The sequence below is a fragment of the Amblyraja radiata genome, chromosome 28 (assembly GCF_010909765.2).
Source record: "Amblyraja radiata isolate CabotCenter1 chromosome 28, sAmbRad1.1.pri, whole genome shotgun sequence".
Lineage (NCBI taxonomy): Eukaryota > Metazoa > Chordata > Chondrichthyes > Rajiformes > Rajidae > Amblyraja > Amblyraja radiata.
In genome coordinates, this window is record NC_045983.1 from 2233428 (window position 1) to 2248803 (window position 15376).

The 15376-nt window shown below is 44.5% G+C and overlaps 1 protein-coding gene across 7 annotated transcripts in view; it reads right to left on the minus strand.

Annotated features, from left to right (window-relative positions):
- Positions 1-15376, minus strand: part of cux1 (cut like homeobox 1) — a 445449-nt gene that overhangs the window by 307487 nt on the left and 122586 nt on the right. For all 7 annotated transcript variants that reach the window (XM_033045571.1, XM_033045568.1, XM_033045567.1 and 4 more), the window contains exon 3: positions 3751-3798. In XM_033045571.1, the coding sequence (XP_032901462.1) occupies positions 3751-3798 (48 nt within the window). The remainder of the gene's footprint in view (positions 1-3750; positions 3799-15376) is intronic.

The following is a 15376-nucleotide window of genomic DNA, read 5'->3' on the forward strand; positions in this document are numbered from 1 at the left end:
AATTGAGCATGCCTTTTATATGCTGAAGAGAAAACTGAAGGGGACTAGCCCCCAAAACAAGCATAAGCTAAAGATGGCTGCAATATAGGTCTGGCAGAGCATCACCAGAGAAGACACCCAGCAACAGGTGATGTCCATGAATCACAGACTTCAAGCAGTCATTGCATGCAAAGGATATGCAACAAAATACTAAACCTGACTACTTTCATTTACATGATATTGCTGTGTCCAAAACATTATGGTGCCCTGAAATGGGGGGACTATGTATAAACACTACTGTAATTTCTACATGGTGAAACCAAAATGTATTAAAATGGCCTTTATTAAAATCTGACAATGTGCACTTTAACCACATGTGATTTTTTCTATTACAAATCTCAAATTGAACAGAGGCATATAAATAAATAATGGGTCTTTGTCCCAAACATTATGGAGGGCACTGTATGTCTTTTAGTGTTGGATATTTCCACCCTGGGAAAAAGGTTCTGACTGTCAACCCTATCTGTGCCTCTCTGAATTTTATATACTTTCATCAAGTCTCCCTTCAACCTCCGACGTCCCAGACGATCCAAGTCTATCCCTGTAGCTGAAATCCTCTAATCAGAGAGTTTCTGATGAACTGCACACAACACTCCAAATGCGCTGAAAGAAAGTGGTATGGAGCTGCATCAGGACCTTCTGACACTTATATTCAGTGCCCCAAGCAATGAAGGCAAGCAGGCCACACACCCTCTTTACCACCCGTTCTACTTGTTCTGCCTCCTGTAGTGAATTATGAACTTGGACTCCAAGATCCCTCTGCTGTTTCGGCTCTTGCCTTCAACTGTATATTCTCTCTTTACATTTAACCTCCCAAAGTGCAACACCGCACACTTGCCATGATTACTGTAACATTACGTTTTGACATTTAAGGTAGAGAGATTTCACCTCCATTTTAGGACAGTCTGCATTACGGTTGATGAACATCCTAAGTGGTATGAAGGTAGGTAAATCACCCGGGCCTGATTAGATATATCCGAGAACATTGTGGGAAGCTAGAGCAGAAATAGCAGAAGTCCTGGTTGAGATATATGGATATGGGATGCTAGAAGACTGGAGGGTGGCTAATGTTGTACTTCTATTTCAGAAGGGATGCAAGAATAAGCCCGGGAACTATAGACCAGCAACCCTAATATCTGTAGTGTTTCAGTTACTGGAGAGAATTGTGAGGAATAAGATATATATGCATTTGGATAGGCAGGTCAGGTCAGCATGCTTTTGTAGGTGGGAGATTTCATCTTACAAATCTGATGGAGGTTTTTTGAAAGAGGTAATGGATCTGTGCTGGGCCCATTGCTGTTTGTGGTCTATATCAATGATTTGGATGAGAATGCTGAACCTATGATTAGTGTATGCAGATTGCACAAAGGTGGGTGCTGTCGTATATAACAAAGATACTTATCAAAAATTACAGGAGGATCTTGATCAGTTAGGCAAGTGGGCTGAGGAACGGTTAATGAAGATAAGTGCCAGTTGTTGCACTTTGGGGAGTCAAACCAGGACAAGATCTTCACAGAGAATGGCAACGCTCTGGGAAGTGGAGGGATCTCGGGGTACAGGCGCATAGTTCCCGGAAAGTTATGTCACAGGCAGATAGGATGGTTTTTGATACATTAGCCTTCGTCAGTCAAGTTATTGTATAGAAGTTGGGATGTTATGTTATAATTGTTCAAGACCTCATTTGGTGTATTGTGTTCAGTTTTGAGCAACCTGCCATGCGGCAGATGTCATTACGATCAAAAGAGTGCAAAGAAGAGGGTTAACAGGCTTTACAGAGGTGTATAAGATCATGAAGAGATAGGGTGAATGCAAAGAGTCTTTCATCCACAGTAGGTGAATCAAGAATCAGAGAACATGGGCTTAAAAAGAATGGGGAAAGATTAAATAACAACCTGAGGGAAAACTTTTTTAAACAGGTGGTGGGTATATGGAATGAGCTGCCAGAGGAGGTAGTGGAGGCAGGTACTATAACACTTGAAGACATTTGGACAGGCACATGGATAGGAAAGGATGTGGGTTAAACGCAGGCAGATGAGACTAGTATAGGTTGGCATTTTGGTTGGCATGGGCAATATGACTGTGCAGTATGACTTTTATATATAGCAGCATACTGCCTCCTGCTAACTGCAATGAGGGAAATCTATATTTCATAATGTCTGCAGGTTGATGGCAAATTGTAAGCTTGGGGAGACAAGCAATCATGTTCCATCTTTCTTGCAACCTCAAAAGATAATCATATTTATAACCACATCTTTTAAGATATTTCTGGGGATACAATAATATTGCAGAGAGTTTTGAAGTTTAAGATAATTAAAAAGGACAAAAGGTTTCTAATTTCATTTTGAAGCATTCTGCAAGATAATAACATTTCTGGTGTTATAAATTGTCTACTTAAAGGAAAAATTTACACCACTTCAAAACGAGTATAGGAGTAAAGAGGTCCTTCTGCAGTTGCACAGGGCCCTGGTGAGACCACATCTGGAGTATTGTGTGCAGTTTTAGTCTCCTAATTTGAGGAAGGACATCCTTGCTATTGAGGCAGTGCAGCGTAGGTTCACAAGGTTAATCCCTGGGATGGCAGGACTGTCATATGAGGAAAGATTGGAAAGACTGGGCTTATATTCACAGGAATTTAGAAGGATGAGAGGGTATCTCATGGAAACATATAAAATTATAAAAGGACTGGACAAGCTAGATGCAGGAAAAATGTTCCCAATGTTGGGGGAGTCAATGAACTGGCCTCAACTACCTTCTGTGGCAGAGAATTCCAGAGATTCACCACTCTCTGTGTGAAAAATGTTTTCCTCATCTCGGTCCTAAAAGATTTCCCCCTTATCCTTAAACTGTGACCTGTGTAAACTGTGATGCAATATAAAATATTCCCAATGCTGGGCGAGTCCAGAACCAGGGGCCACAGTCTTAGAATAAAGGGGAGGTCATTTAAGACTGAGGTGAGAAAAAACTTTTTCACCCAGAGAGTTGTGAATTTATGGAATTCCCTGCCACAGAGGGCAGTGGAGGCAAATTCACTGGATGAATTTAAAAGAGAGTTAGATAGAGCTCTAGGGGCTAGCGGAATCAAGCGATATGGGGAGAAGGCAGGCACGGGTTACTGATTGTGGATGATCAACCATGATCACAATGAATGGCGGTGCTGGCTCGAAAGGCCAAATGGCCACTTCCTGCACCTATTTTCTGTTTCTATGATATCTTACCAAAACCATAGAACATCGAACAAAACAGAGAACGCGGGAAACATTGTGTAAGAAGGAACTACAGATGCTGGTTTACATCGAAGATAGACTCAAAGTGCTGGAGTAACTCAGCATCTCTGGATAGAAGGAATGGGTGACGTTTTGAGTCGAGATGTTCTCACGCCTTAACCTTCCATATCTCTCGTTTCCCTCTCCCCTGACTCTTAGTCTGAAGTGCCTCGACCCGAAAGGTCACCCATTCCTACTAACCAGAGATGCTGCCTGTCCCGCTGAGTTACTCCAGCATTTTGTGTCTATCTACGTAGGAAGCATTCATCAGGGAGCTTCACAGCCTGACTAACATGAAATAATATTTCCTTATTTTTTCTGCAGATGCTACCTCCTGAATGAATCCAGCATTTCTGGTTTCTGTTTCTGATTTTCGACATCTGCAGTTTTGACTTTCACCAAAGGACGTCGCCTCCTTCTGTTTGGCTTAAAGAAGTGTGAATCTTACCTCAGCCTGGAAACTCTTCAGTAATGGAGCCACCAATTTCCTCAAGTCCTGTAGTTCGATGGAAGTTATTTTCAAAGCAGCAGGGTTGATGGATATAAGGGCAGGTGGAAAAAAATAACAAAAAAACAGCAGATTAGTGGAATACTAATGAACGATCTAATCTATTATATATTTGGCTTTATCCAGAATGACAAAATCATGTTCCAAGTTATCCATCAACTGTAAAAATATGTTATCATAATTCCATACTCTGGGAATTAAGTTTATTCCGTTTGTTTCTCAAGAACTTTAAATTAACGCCATATTAATTGCAACTCCCTCCAGTTTTGCTGGTAAAAACAATGTTGGACTGAAGCAGAATGAACACTGTTAGTTGATTCTGCTGAATTATCTGATCTGAACAGGAATGCATTACAGTTGGTTCAGTTTCCTGGCCCTCACCCTCTCTCTTGCCAGCCACAAGGATGGAGGTCCCCTGCTCCTCATGTTCCATCCCAACAGCCACGACAATTAACACATCCTCCTCCACCCACCACCTCTGATGGAGTACCAACTCCAGACACATTCGCTCTGACCCACTCCACATTCTGAAGGAAGGGCGATCTGAAGGATTCTCTCTGTCCACAACTAGGGGGTGGCACAGTGGCGCAGGGGTAGAGTTGCTGCCTTCCTCACCAGAGACCAGAGTTCAATCCTGACTACGGGTACTGTCTGTATGGAGGTCGTACGTTTTCACTGTGACCACATGGGTTTTCTCCGGGTTTCATCACGCACTACAAAGATGTGTAGGTGTGTGTGTTAATTGGCTTCTGTAAAATGAAAACTGTCCCTCATGTGTGTGATAGTGCTAGTGTACAGGGTGATCGCTGGTTGGCACAGACTCGGTGGGCCAAAGGGCCTGTTTCTACACTGTATCTCTAAAATCTAATGTCTAAACTTCCTGGTTCAACCTTGCATCGCCACCAACTGCTCTTCTTCTCACAGTCCTTCCCATGCAACTGCAGGACATGCAACAAACCCACTCTTCTCTCCAGCTGAAGGAGCGATCCACTTGCGCTTTTTCCTGCCGTATGTACTGCATTTGGTGGTCAGGTTGTAGCCTCCTCTATACTGGAGAAACCACAGGCAGAACAACACCGTTCAGTCCACAAGAAAAATCTTCTTCAGACTTTTTTTTGATGTGGTGGCTGGTGGGGTGAAAGGTGAGGACCAGAAGAACACTGTCCTTTTTACTTCTGGGGAGAGGGGGAATCTGAAGAAGGGTCCCGACCCGAATCGTCACCCATCCTTTTTCTCCAGAGATGCTGCCTGACCCGCTGAGTTATTCCAGCACTTTGTATCTATCTATCTTCAATATTGTCCCGTTTCCTCCCATTTCACGAGGCCATAAAATTCAATTGACTCAAATTTTGTGCAGAACATACATAGAAGAGCAAAGCACAAGAACAGGCCCATCAGCCCACAATTTCTGTGCCGAACATAACATGATACTAACATCATCGCTTATCTACCTGCATATAATCCATATCCCGCCATCTCCTGCAAATCCAGTCAAGAGTATTATTTTCATATGTCCCAAAACAGAACAATTGAATTCTTACAACAGATCTGTAAACATAGTACTCTGTAAACACCATAATAAATAACAAAATAATTCAGCATATAAAAAACAAACAATAATGATGTAAAGATAAAACAATGCCCCCAAGTCTATGTAGCTCAGAGCTTATTTGGAAGTTAGCCTGATGGTTATTGGGGAGAAGCTACTCCTGAACTCGGATGTTACAATTTTCAGGCTTCTGTGCCTTCTTCCCGAGGGCAGGAGTGAAATAAGAGTGTGGCCAGGGTGGTGTGGGTCTCTGATGATGCTGGCTGCCTTTTTGAGGCAGTGACTCTTATAGATCCATTGGATGGTGGGGAGGACAGTACTTGTGAGGGTCTGGGCAGAGTTCACCACTGTTTGCAATCTTCTTCGCTCCTGGGCGTTCAAGTTACCAAACCAGGCCGTGATGCAATCAGTCTATATGCGCTCTACTGTATATCTGTCGTAGTTCAAGAGAGTATTCATCGACATAGTGAATCTCCACAATCTTCTAAGGAAGTAAAGGCGTTGATGGGTTTTCTTTATGATTGCATCAATGTGCAGGAATTGCACATAAGAATTGCTATGTCTAGGAATATGAAGTTGTTGATCTTCTCCACCACTGTCCCATCAATGAAGACAGGTTTGTGAATCCTCGGCCTACCTCTTCTAAAGTTAACAATCATGTTTCTTGATTTTACTGACATTGAGAGCAAGGTTGTTGTTCTGGCATCATTTGGTCAGTCGATTGATCTCCCTCCCATACTCTGTAGAACTCATCATCATCCGTAATTTGTCCGACGACAGTGGTGTCGTCTGCAAATTTAACAATAGCGTTGGAAATGTGTTTGACCACACAGTCATGGGTGTTGGGTGAGTACATCAGGGGGGTGAGCACACAGCCTTGAAGTGTTCCTGTGCTGATGGTTATCAAGGAGAAAGTGTTGCTGCCAATTTGTACTGATTATGTTCTGTTGATGAAGAAGTAGTGGATCCAGTTGCAGAGGGACGTGCAGGGACCCAGTTCCCTAAGCTTGGTAACCTGTTTGGATTGAATGATGGTGTTGAACGTCAAACTGTAGTCTATGAACAGCTGATATATTTGTTTTTATTGTCCAAGTGTTGTCCGTGGGCCTATCCAAAAGTCTCCAAAATACTACAATAGTATCTGCCCCAATGATCACCCCAGGCAGTGCATTCCAGGCACTCACCATCCACTGTGTACACATTTGCCTCTACCTGCCTCCTTTCAACTTTGCCCCTCTCAACTTAAAACTACGCCCTTTTGTATTTGATATTTCCTTCCTGAGAAAAAGGTTCTGATCGTCTAACTCCCTATGCCACACAAAATTTTAATCCACTTCTACAAGGTCACCCCTCTACCTCCGGCGTTCCATAGAAAACAATCCCAGTCTGTTCAATCTCTCCCTGTAGCTCATAGCCCCAAATCCACACAACATTCTGGTAAACCTCCTCTGCACCCTTTCCAAAGCCTCCACATCCTTCCTATAATGGGGTTAACATAACTGCACACAATATTCCACATGTGGCCTAACCAAAGTCCTATAGAGCTTCATCGTGACTTCCTGACTCTTATACTCAATACCTCTACCTATGAAAGCAACCCTCTCTTTACCGTTCTATCCACCATAAATAATGAAAACTATTATTTCCATCCTTTATTTCTGTTCCTAGAGTGTAAGTGCTATACTTTGTCTTAACTCTATCTAACTGCGAATAGAAAAACCACCACTTTTGGACGTTATGGATGTTAATGAGCCAAGACTTTGATTAATAACAATTTTTCAACATATAAATCTTGGTAAAAAGAACATTGCAGACATTAGTTACGCATTAAGGATGATCCTTTACTTTGGTAGGCAAGAGAAATGAGAAATGTACTCACTTTGTCCCCTGATGAACATCATCCATTTTTAATCTAAAAATATTATTTTCTATATCCTATTCCCTCATTTTTGTCAATTAATTACTCAGTAATTTAACAGTACTTTAGTCATTTAAGTCTCGCCTTTATATTTGATTTAAGAAACCAGAGATTACAGAAACTAACCTTTACTTTAGACTTTAGAGATATGCGCAGAAACAGGCCCTTCGGCCCACTGACTCCGTGCCGACCAGCGATCACCCCGTACACTAGTGCTATCCTACACACTAGGGACAATTTACAATTTTTACTGAAGCCAATTAACCTATGAACTTGTACATCTTTGGAGCATGTAAAGAAACAGGAGCACCTGAAAACCCACCCGGTCACAAAGAGAAGGTACAAACTCCGTACAGACAGCACCCGTAGTCAGGATCAAACCTGGGTCTCTGGTGCTGTAAGACAGCAACTCTACTGCTACTCGAATGTACCCCCATCAAGATAGAGATAAGCTGATACAACCAACTCAATCTTAAACACTTCCTATCATCATTTTGGTTTCCTCACCTAATACCTATATACTTGGTATAAAGAGAAAGCAGCAAAGAATCAGCAGATTGGAGACTGGGATGGTGGGCCTGTTGTATGATGAGGGAATGAGTAGATAACGCCTCCATTCGCCATAGCTGAGAAGAATGAGGTGACCCATTGAAACATTCACAATTCTTGGAGGCTTGACAGGATAGATACAGAAAGAATGGTTAAGTAATCTAAACAAGTGTGTCACACTCAACAAAAATGGGTAGCCTATTCAGGTCTGATATGTAAAAACAATTTGTTCACGTACAATTTTTCACCGCAGGGTGTTGTAGAGTCTCAGTCATTGACTGCGTTGAAAAGAGAGATAAAATGATTTGTATACGTTTGCATGTAAATACGGGCGGTCACAGTGGCGCAGCGATAGAGTTGCTGTCTTACAGTGAATGCAGCGCCGGAGACCCGGGTTTGATCTCGACTACGGGTTCTGTCCATACAGAGTTTGTACATTCTCCCCCAGACCTGCGTATGGGTTTTCTCCGAGATCTTCCGTTTCCTCCTACACTCCAAAGACGTACAGGTTTGTAGGTTAATTGGCTTGGTAAATGTAAAAAATTGTCCCTAGTGGGTGTAGGATGGTGTTAATGTGTGGGGATCGCTGGTCGGCACGAAGGTGGACCAAAGGCCTGTTTCCGCACTGTACAGAATCTCTAAACTAAAAAATAATGAATCTAAGATTCTGTGATAAGTACCAGAAAATGGCATTTGAGGAAGATTATCAGTCATTCAAGAGATGAACAGTCTGCTACTCTTCCGATATCTACTGTTTTGCAGTTGTTTCGCATCTTGACAAAAAGGCACAAAATGCTGGAGTAATTCAATACAATACCAATACAATACCATTTATTGTCATTTGAGCCTCAGAGGCTCAAACGAAATTCCGTTACCACAGCCATACAAACAAAGATAATTTCCTACAGACATACACACAATTTAATTCACACAACCATCCATCACAGTGAACCCACTGTGATGGAAGGCAAAGTCTTTTCTCTCCCCTGTTCTCCATTTCTCTCCCGATGTCCAAGCCCCAGGCGGGCGATGCTAAGTCCCACGACCATTTTAGGCCGTGCCGGGCGATTTACGGCCCCGCTCCCGGTCTGGAGAAGTTGCCTAACCAGAATTCAGCGGGTTAGGCAGCATCTCTGGAGGGCATGAATAGGAGACGTTTCACAGAGTGCTGGAGTAATTCAGCGGGTCGGGCAGCATCTCTGGAAGGCATGGATAGGTGACGTTTCACAGAGTGCTGGAGTAACTCAGCAGGTCAGGCAGCATCTCTGGAGGGCATGAATAGGTGACGTTTCACAGTGCTGGAGTAACTCAGCGGCTCAGGCAGCATCTCTGGAAGGCATGGATAGGTGACGTTTCGGCTTAGAATCCTTCTTCAGACCTATTGTGGGGGAAGAAAGCTACAAGAGGGGTGGGTTTTGATAGGCAGATAGTTGAACAAAGGCCGAAGGTGAAAAGACAGAAGGTTTGAGACAGAGATATTGAACAATTACAAATTGTAAAGCGAAAGGAAGGAATGTAGGTGGGGGGGATAGGTGCAGTACAGGTGAAAAAAACACTGTTTACCTAAAATAATTGATTCTCAAGTAATTCAGGGTTAAAGTTTACTCAAAGCACTCATCATCAATCCATTGTGCTAAAAGCCTACCATCTGAATGTTCAAGATCCATTTCCAGCGATACATAAGATCTATATAGAATGGTTTGATAGGCCAAGCAATGGGATATGGATGGGATCAGGCTAATTGAGGCACACACACCATGATGCATGTCTATCTATTCCAGAGAATCATGTGCACAATTCCACCTTGCTGAATATAATATTTAAACATCCAGCATCTGTTCAAGGAAACATTCCTCGTGGTCGTATGGCAAAGATAAGTTTTTTTTTGCAGCTTCTCCAAATTTTTAAATCAGGCGTTGGACAAAGTGTTATTTTAAAAATGTGAATTAAGTAATGAAGGTTTGTACCGGAGGAAAGATTTAAAAAAATATTTCAAAGGTATACTTATTCATTAAAAAATATTTACCAGAAGTACAATACAATCAGCGCACATGTTTCTGTGCAATCATTGTGCCATCAAATCATTAGATTCCATTACCACAGATCACAGCCCTATGCTTTCTTTTTAAACAAAGCACTCACAAAATGTTCCACGTGCTCTTGCACAGGACCTGGCCTCTCAATGTTCAGTGTCAGGTGGATTTTAGCCTGTGGCCCTTCCCCACAAAAACACGACTGCGTCAGTCATATAGTAACAGCATGGAAACAGGCCCTTTGGCCCAACTTGTCCACACCGACCACATACCTCACCTGTTTAAGAAGGAACTGCAGATGCTGGAAAATCGAAGGTAGACAAAAATGCTGCAGAAACTCAGCGGGTGAGACAGCATCTATGGATCGAAGGAAATAGGCAACGTTTCGGGTCGAGACCCTTCTTCAGGCTGATGTGAGGGTGGGGGGGGGGGGGGCGGGAAGAAGAAAGGAAGAGACGGAGACAGTGGGCTGAGGGAGAGGTGAGAAGGGGAGGAGAAAGCAGGGACTACCTAAAATTAGAGAAGTCAATGTTCATACCGCTGGGGTGTAAACTGCCCAGGCGAAATATGAGATGCTGCTCCTCCAATTTATAGTGGTCCTCACTCTGGCCATGGAGGAGGCCCAGGACAGAAATGGCAGATTTGGAATGGGAGGGGGAGTTGAAGTGCTGAGCCACCGGGAGATCAGGTAGGTTAAGGCGAACCAAGCGGAGCTGTTGGGTGAAACGATCGCCAAGCTTACGCTTGGTCTCACCGATGTAGAGCAGCTGACACCTAGAGCAGCGGATGCAATAGATGAGGTTGGAGGAGGTGCAAGTGAACCTCTGCCGCACCTGGAACGACTGCTTGGGACCTTGAATGGAGTCAAGGGGGGAGGTAAAGCGACAAGTGTAGCATTTCTTGCAGTTACAAGGGAAAGTGCCCGGAGAGGCGGTGGTTTGGCTGCGAAGGGACAAATTGACCAGGGAGTTACGGAGGGAGCGGTCTCTGCGGAAAGCAGACAGGGGGGGAGATGGGAAGATGTGGCCGGTGGTGGGATCCCGTTAGAGGTGGCGAAAATGTCAGAGGATTATTTGTTGTATGTGACGGCTGGTAGGGTGGAAGGTGAGGACAAGGGGGACTCTGCCCTTGTTACGAGTGGGGGGGATGAGGAGTGAGAGCAGAGTTACGGGGTATAGAAGAGACCCTGGTGAGAGCCTCATCTATAGTAGGGGAGGGGAACCCCCGTTCCCTGAAGAATGAGGACATCTCCGATGCCCTGGTGTGGAACACCTCATCCTGGGTGCAGATGCGGCGTAGACGGAGGAATTGGGAGTAGGAGATGGAGTCCTTACAGGAAGCAGGGTGGGAAGAAGTGTGGTCCAGATAGCCATGGGAGTCAGTGGGTTTATAGTGGATGTCGGTCAGTGGTCTATCACCTGTGATGGAGATAGTGAGGTCTAGAAATGGTAGGGAAATGTCGGAAATGGTCCAGGTGTATTTGAATGCCGGATGGAAGTTAGTGGCGAAATGGATGAAGTCAGTGAGTTGTGTGTGGGTGCAGGAGGTAGCACCAATGCAGTCGTCGATGTAGCGGAGGTAGAGTTCGCGGATCGGGCCATGGTACGCCTCGAACAAAGATTCTTCGACGCACCCTACAAAGAGGCAGGCATAGCTGGCGCCCATGCGTGTGCCCATAGCTACGCCTTGTATGTGGAGGAAATGGGAGCAGTCAAACGAAAAGTTGTTACGGGTAAGGACCTGCTCCGCTAGGCGGAGTAGAGTATCAGTAGACAAGGATTGGTTGGTTCTGCGGTCGAGGAAGAATTGGAGGGCTTTAAGACCCTCCTAGTGGGGGATATCTCACCTGTCTGCGTTTAGCCCATATCCCTCCAAAAGTGTCCTATCCATGTAACTGTCTAATTGTTTCTTAAACGTTGGGATAGTCCCTGCCTCAACTATCTCCTCTGGTAGCTTGTTCCATACACCCACCACCCTTTGTGTGAAAAAATGACTCCTCAGATTCCTATTAAATCTTTTCCCTTTCACCTTAAATTATGTCCTCTGGTTTTCGATTCACCTACTCTGGGCAAGAGACTCTGTGCATCTACCTGGTCTATTCCTCTCATGATCTTATACACCAGCAATGCCACAAATAAAATATGACGGTTGTGAGACACTGCCATTTGTGTGGGAGTATCAATAAAGTCAAGATGACCTACACAAATTGAATATCACTCCCTTACTTTTTCTGTAACTGAACCTTAGAATCTGTCATTAGTTAACTTGTTAATGACAAACGTGGATCCCAATTCAGATTAGATTTTGAGCCAATAAATGTAGTAGTTCCGATACCTTATGGGAACGAAGAAATATGGCCAACCACAGGAAAAATGACTTTATACTTTAGAGATATGTTGCGGAAACAGGCCCTTCAGCCCACCGAGTCCGCCAAAAAATGATCACCCTGTACCCTAACACTGTCCTACCCACGAGGGACAATTTACAATATTTTTACCTACGACAATTAACCTGCAAACCTGTATGATTTTGGACCGTGGAAAGAAACCGAACCTCGGAAGAACACCGCACAGGTTATGGGGAGAATGTACAAACTCCGTACAGACAGCACCCATGGTCAGGATCGAACCCGGGTCTCTGGCGCTGTGAGACAGCACCTCTACTGCTGTGCCATCGTGCCACATAAAGTGGATGGAGAACAAAAGTATGTCCATGCAACCTTCAAGGCACCATCAGAGGAAGTTGTTAGATGCATTTTACAATGTAATAAGCAAATAGAAAAACCAAGCAAGAAAATTCACACTTTCCCTAGGCACTCTGGAGTAGAACACAATAGAAAATAAGATATGTACAATAATACATTCTGCACCCTGCATCTTCCCTTTCATCTATTGGACTTGAGATCGACTTGATTGTTTTCATGTATGGTATTATCTGTTCGGATAGCATGCAAAATAAAGCTTTTCTCAATACATCTGACCATAAACCTACCTAAACTAAAATAATTGGAAATATCATCTGTGGAGGGATTTGTCGGTTTCAACAAATGTCTCTCAACCTTCATGTTAGGTTTTAGGCATCAAAGGTTCAAAGGTTCAAAGGTTGATTTATTGTCACATACACCTAGATGTAGTGAAATTCCTTTTGCCAATGCAGCACATAAGAAAGAATACAAACATAACAATAATAAATAGTTTTAACATAAAAACATCCCCCCACAATGGTTCCCATTATGGGGGAAGGCACAAAGTCCAGTCCCATCCCCAATGTCCACCCATAGTCGGGCCTATTGAGGCCTCCACAGTTGCCTCTACGGAGGCCCGATGTTCCAGGCCGTCCTCGCCGGGTGATGATGTTCCGGCGTCGGGAGAGTCCTCTCAGCGGCATGGGAACCCTGGAACGGCCGCCTCCCTACTCGAGACCGTGGCTTCCGGAGACGACAAGGCCGCGCCGAATGAAGCTCAACTGGCGATCTCGTCGCGAGATCCCAGGCTCCCGGTGTAAAGTTCGGCGCCGCCGCCCGCAGCTCCGCGATGTTTTTAACGCCGGTCCCAGCTCACTGGAGTTCCAGCGCGGCGACCCAGGCAAGGCACCGCCCGTCCCGCAATGGCGCTCCAGCGCTGCACCGCCGTCCTCACACCCGCAGCTCCACCGCCGCCGATGCCGGTGCCGCCGCCGCCGATGCCGGTGCCGCCGCCGCCGATGCTGCCGATGCCGAGGCTCCGGGCGGTCCCCTCGCTCCTCGGACCCGCAGCTCCACAGCCCCCGCCGATGCCGCCGCTGCCGATGCCGAGGCTCCGGGCGGTCCCCTCAGGAAATGCCGCTCCAGGCCCACTGGTAGGCCGCGAGGACGGGTTGAAAGTGCAGCCCGGAGAAAAGCTGCATATCCGACCAGGTAGGGACCCTGAAAATTAGTTTCCCCCGTCCCCCCCCCCCCCCCCCCCCTCCCCCACACATAAAAAAGCTAGAACTCCTTAAAAACAAAACACTAAACTAACTAAAAATAAGAAGAAAAGAGAAATGAAAAACAGACAGCTGCAGGCTAGGCAGCCATACCCCCTACAGGTCGGCGCCAAACTGATCGTTTTTATGAGGATGGACTAGAGTGTAAATAAAGAGCTCAATGTGTCTAAGCAAATGATCATGAAAATAGTTGACGGGACTGTCAATTAATGTTGGCTACATGGATTTATAAAATACATTTTGATAACGTTCCACGTAACATAAATAGGAAAAAGAGGATAGAGAATAGGAGATAAACATGTGACATGGGTTAGTGATTAGTTGGGAAGGGAAATTGAAGATAGAGTAACAATAAAACAATTATAGATTGATAATGGATGTGCCAAGTGGCACTCAATCACACGTGAACACAAATTGAACCAAGAGAGGAATCAGCACACTTGTGAGAACATCATACAACGCTGGAGGCAGCAGCCATTTAGCCTATCTTGCTGCTCGATTCAAATCAGTCCTGATATAAATGGACTCTTTCCCCCCCCCCTTTTTCCTCAAGTGGCCTGGAACAAAAAGAAGAAAATGTGTTTGTTCTATGGTTTGTCATATCCTAAGTGGAGTATTGTGTTCAGTTCCAAGCATAGCTTCGCAAGAAAAGATGTGGAGGAACTCAGCGGATCAGGCAGCATCTGTGAAGGGAATGGCAGGTGACATTTCAAGTCAGGATCCTGTAGCACTGAAGAATTTGAAGAAGAGGCCTAACCCTAACTCATTCCACAAGTGCTCCTTGACCAACTGAGTTCCTCCAGCACTTTGTTTACTGCTTAAGATTCTAGCGTCTGCAATCTCCTGTGTCTCAAGAAAACGTATATAGACCCTAATTCAGACCCCACTCAACCCGAAACTTCACCTATTCCTTTTCTCCAGAGATGCTGCCTGGCCCGCTCAGTTACTCTAGCTTTTTGTTTCTATCTTCGGTTTAAACAAGCATCTGCAGTTCCTTCCTACACATACTCATGAAAACAAATGTTGGCCTTGCAGGAACATTGCCTGGATTCACCTGCAAAATGTTAAATGATGAGAAAAGGTTACATAAATATATCTTGCAATCACCTGAACTTCCAAAACTTGAGTGATCTTAGTAACAAGTCCTTGGTGGTCAAATCAGGAGTATATTCCACAGCAACTTTTTCCTCTTCAAGTTACATTTAACAACAACATCTACGCCGTACCAGACTGAAGTCAAGAAGAACTTTTGCACACAAAGTGAGAGTGTCAAAGGGCTGTAAATATTTGGGGTCAATTAAAGTTTTCAAGAATGGGATGTGCACATTTTTATAGAGTAGGATCTCAAGAGTCACTGAGGTACACATCAACTGTGATCGAACTTGGCAGCAGAACAGGCTAAAGAATTAAATGATGTCCTCTTGCACCCGTAGTTCCATGGAAATACGGCATTAATCATTCTGTTTTTACAGAGAGAAAAACATAACACTACAGTCGGGGTTCCAGTGGTGCTGACAATTCCTAACAGGGGGTCAGACAAAGGCACAATTTAAA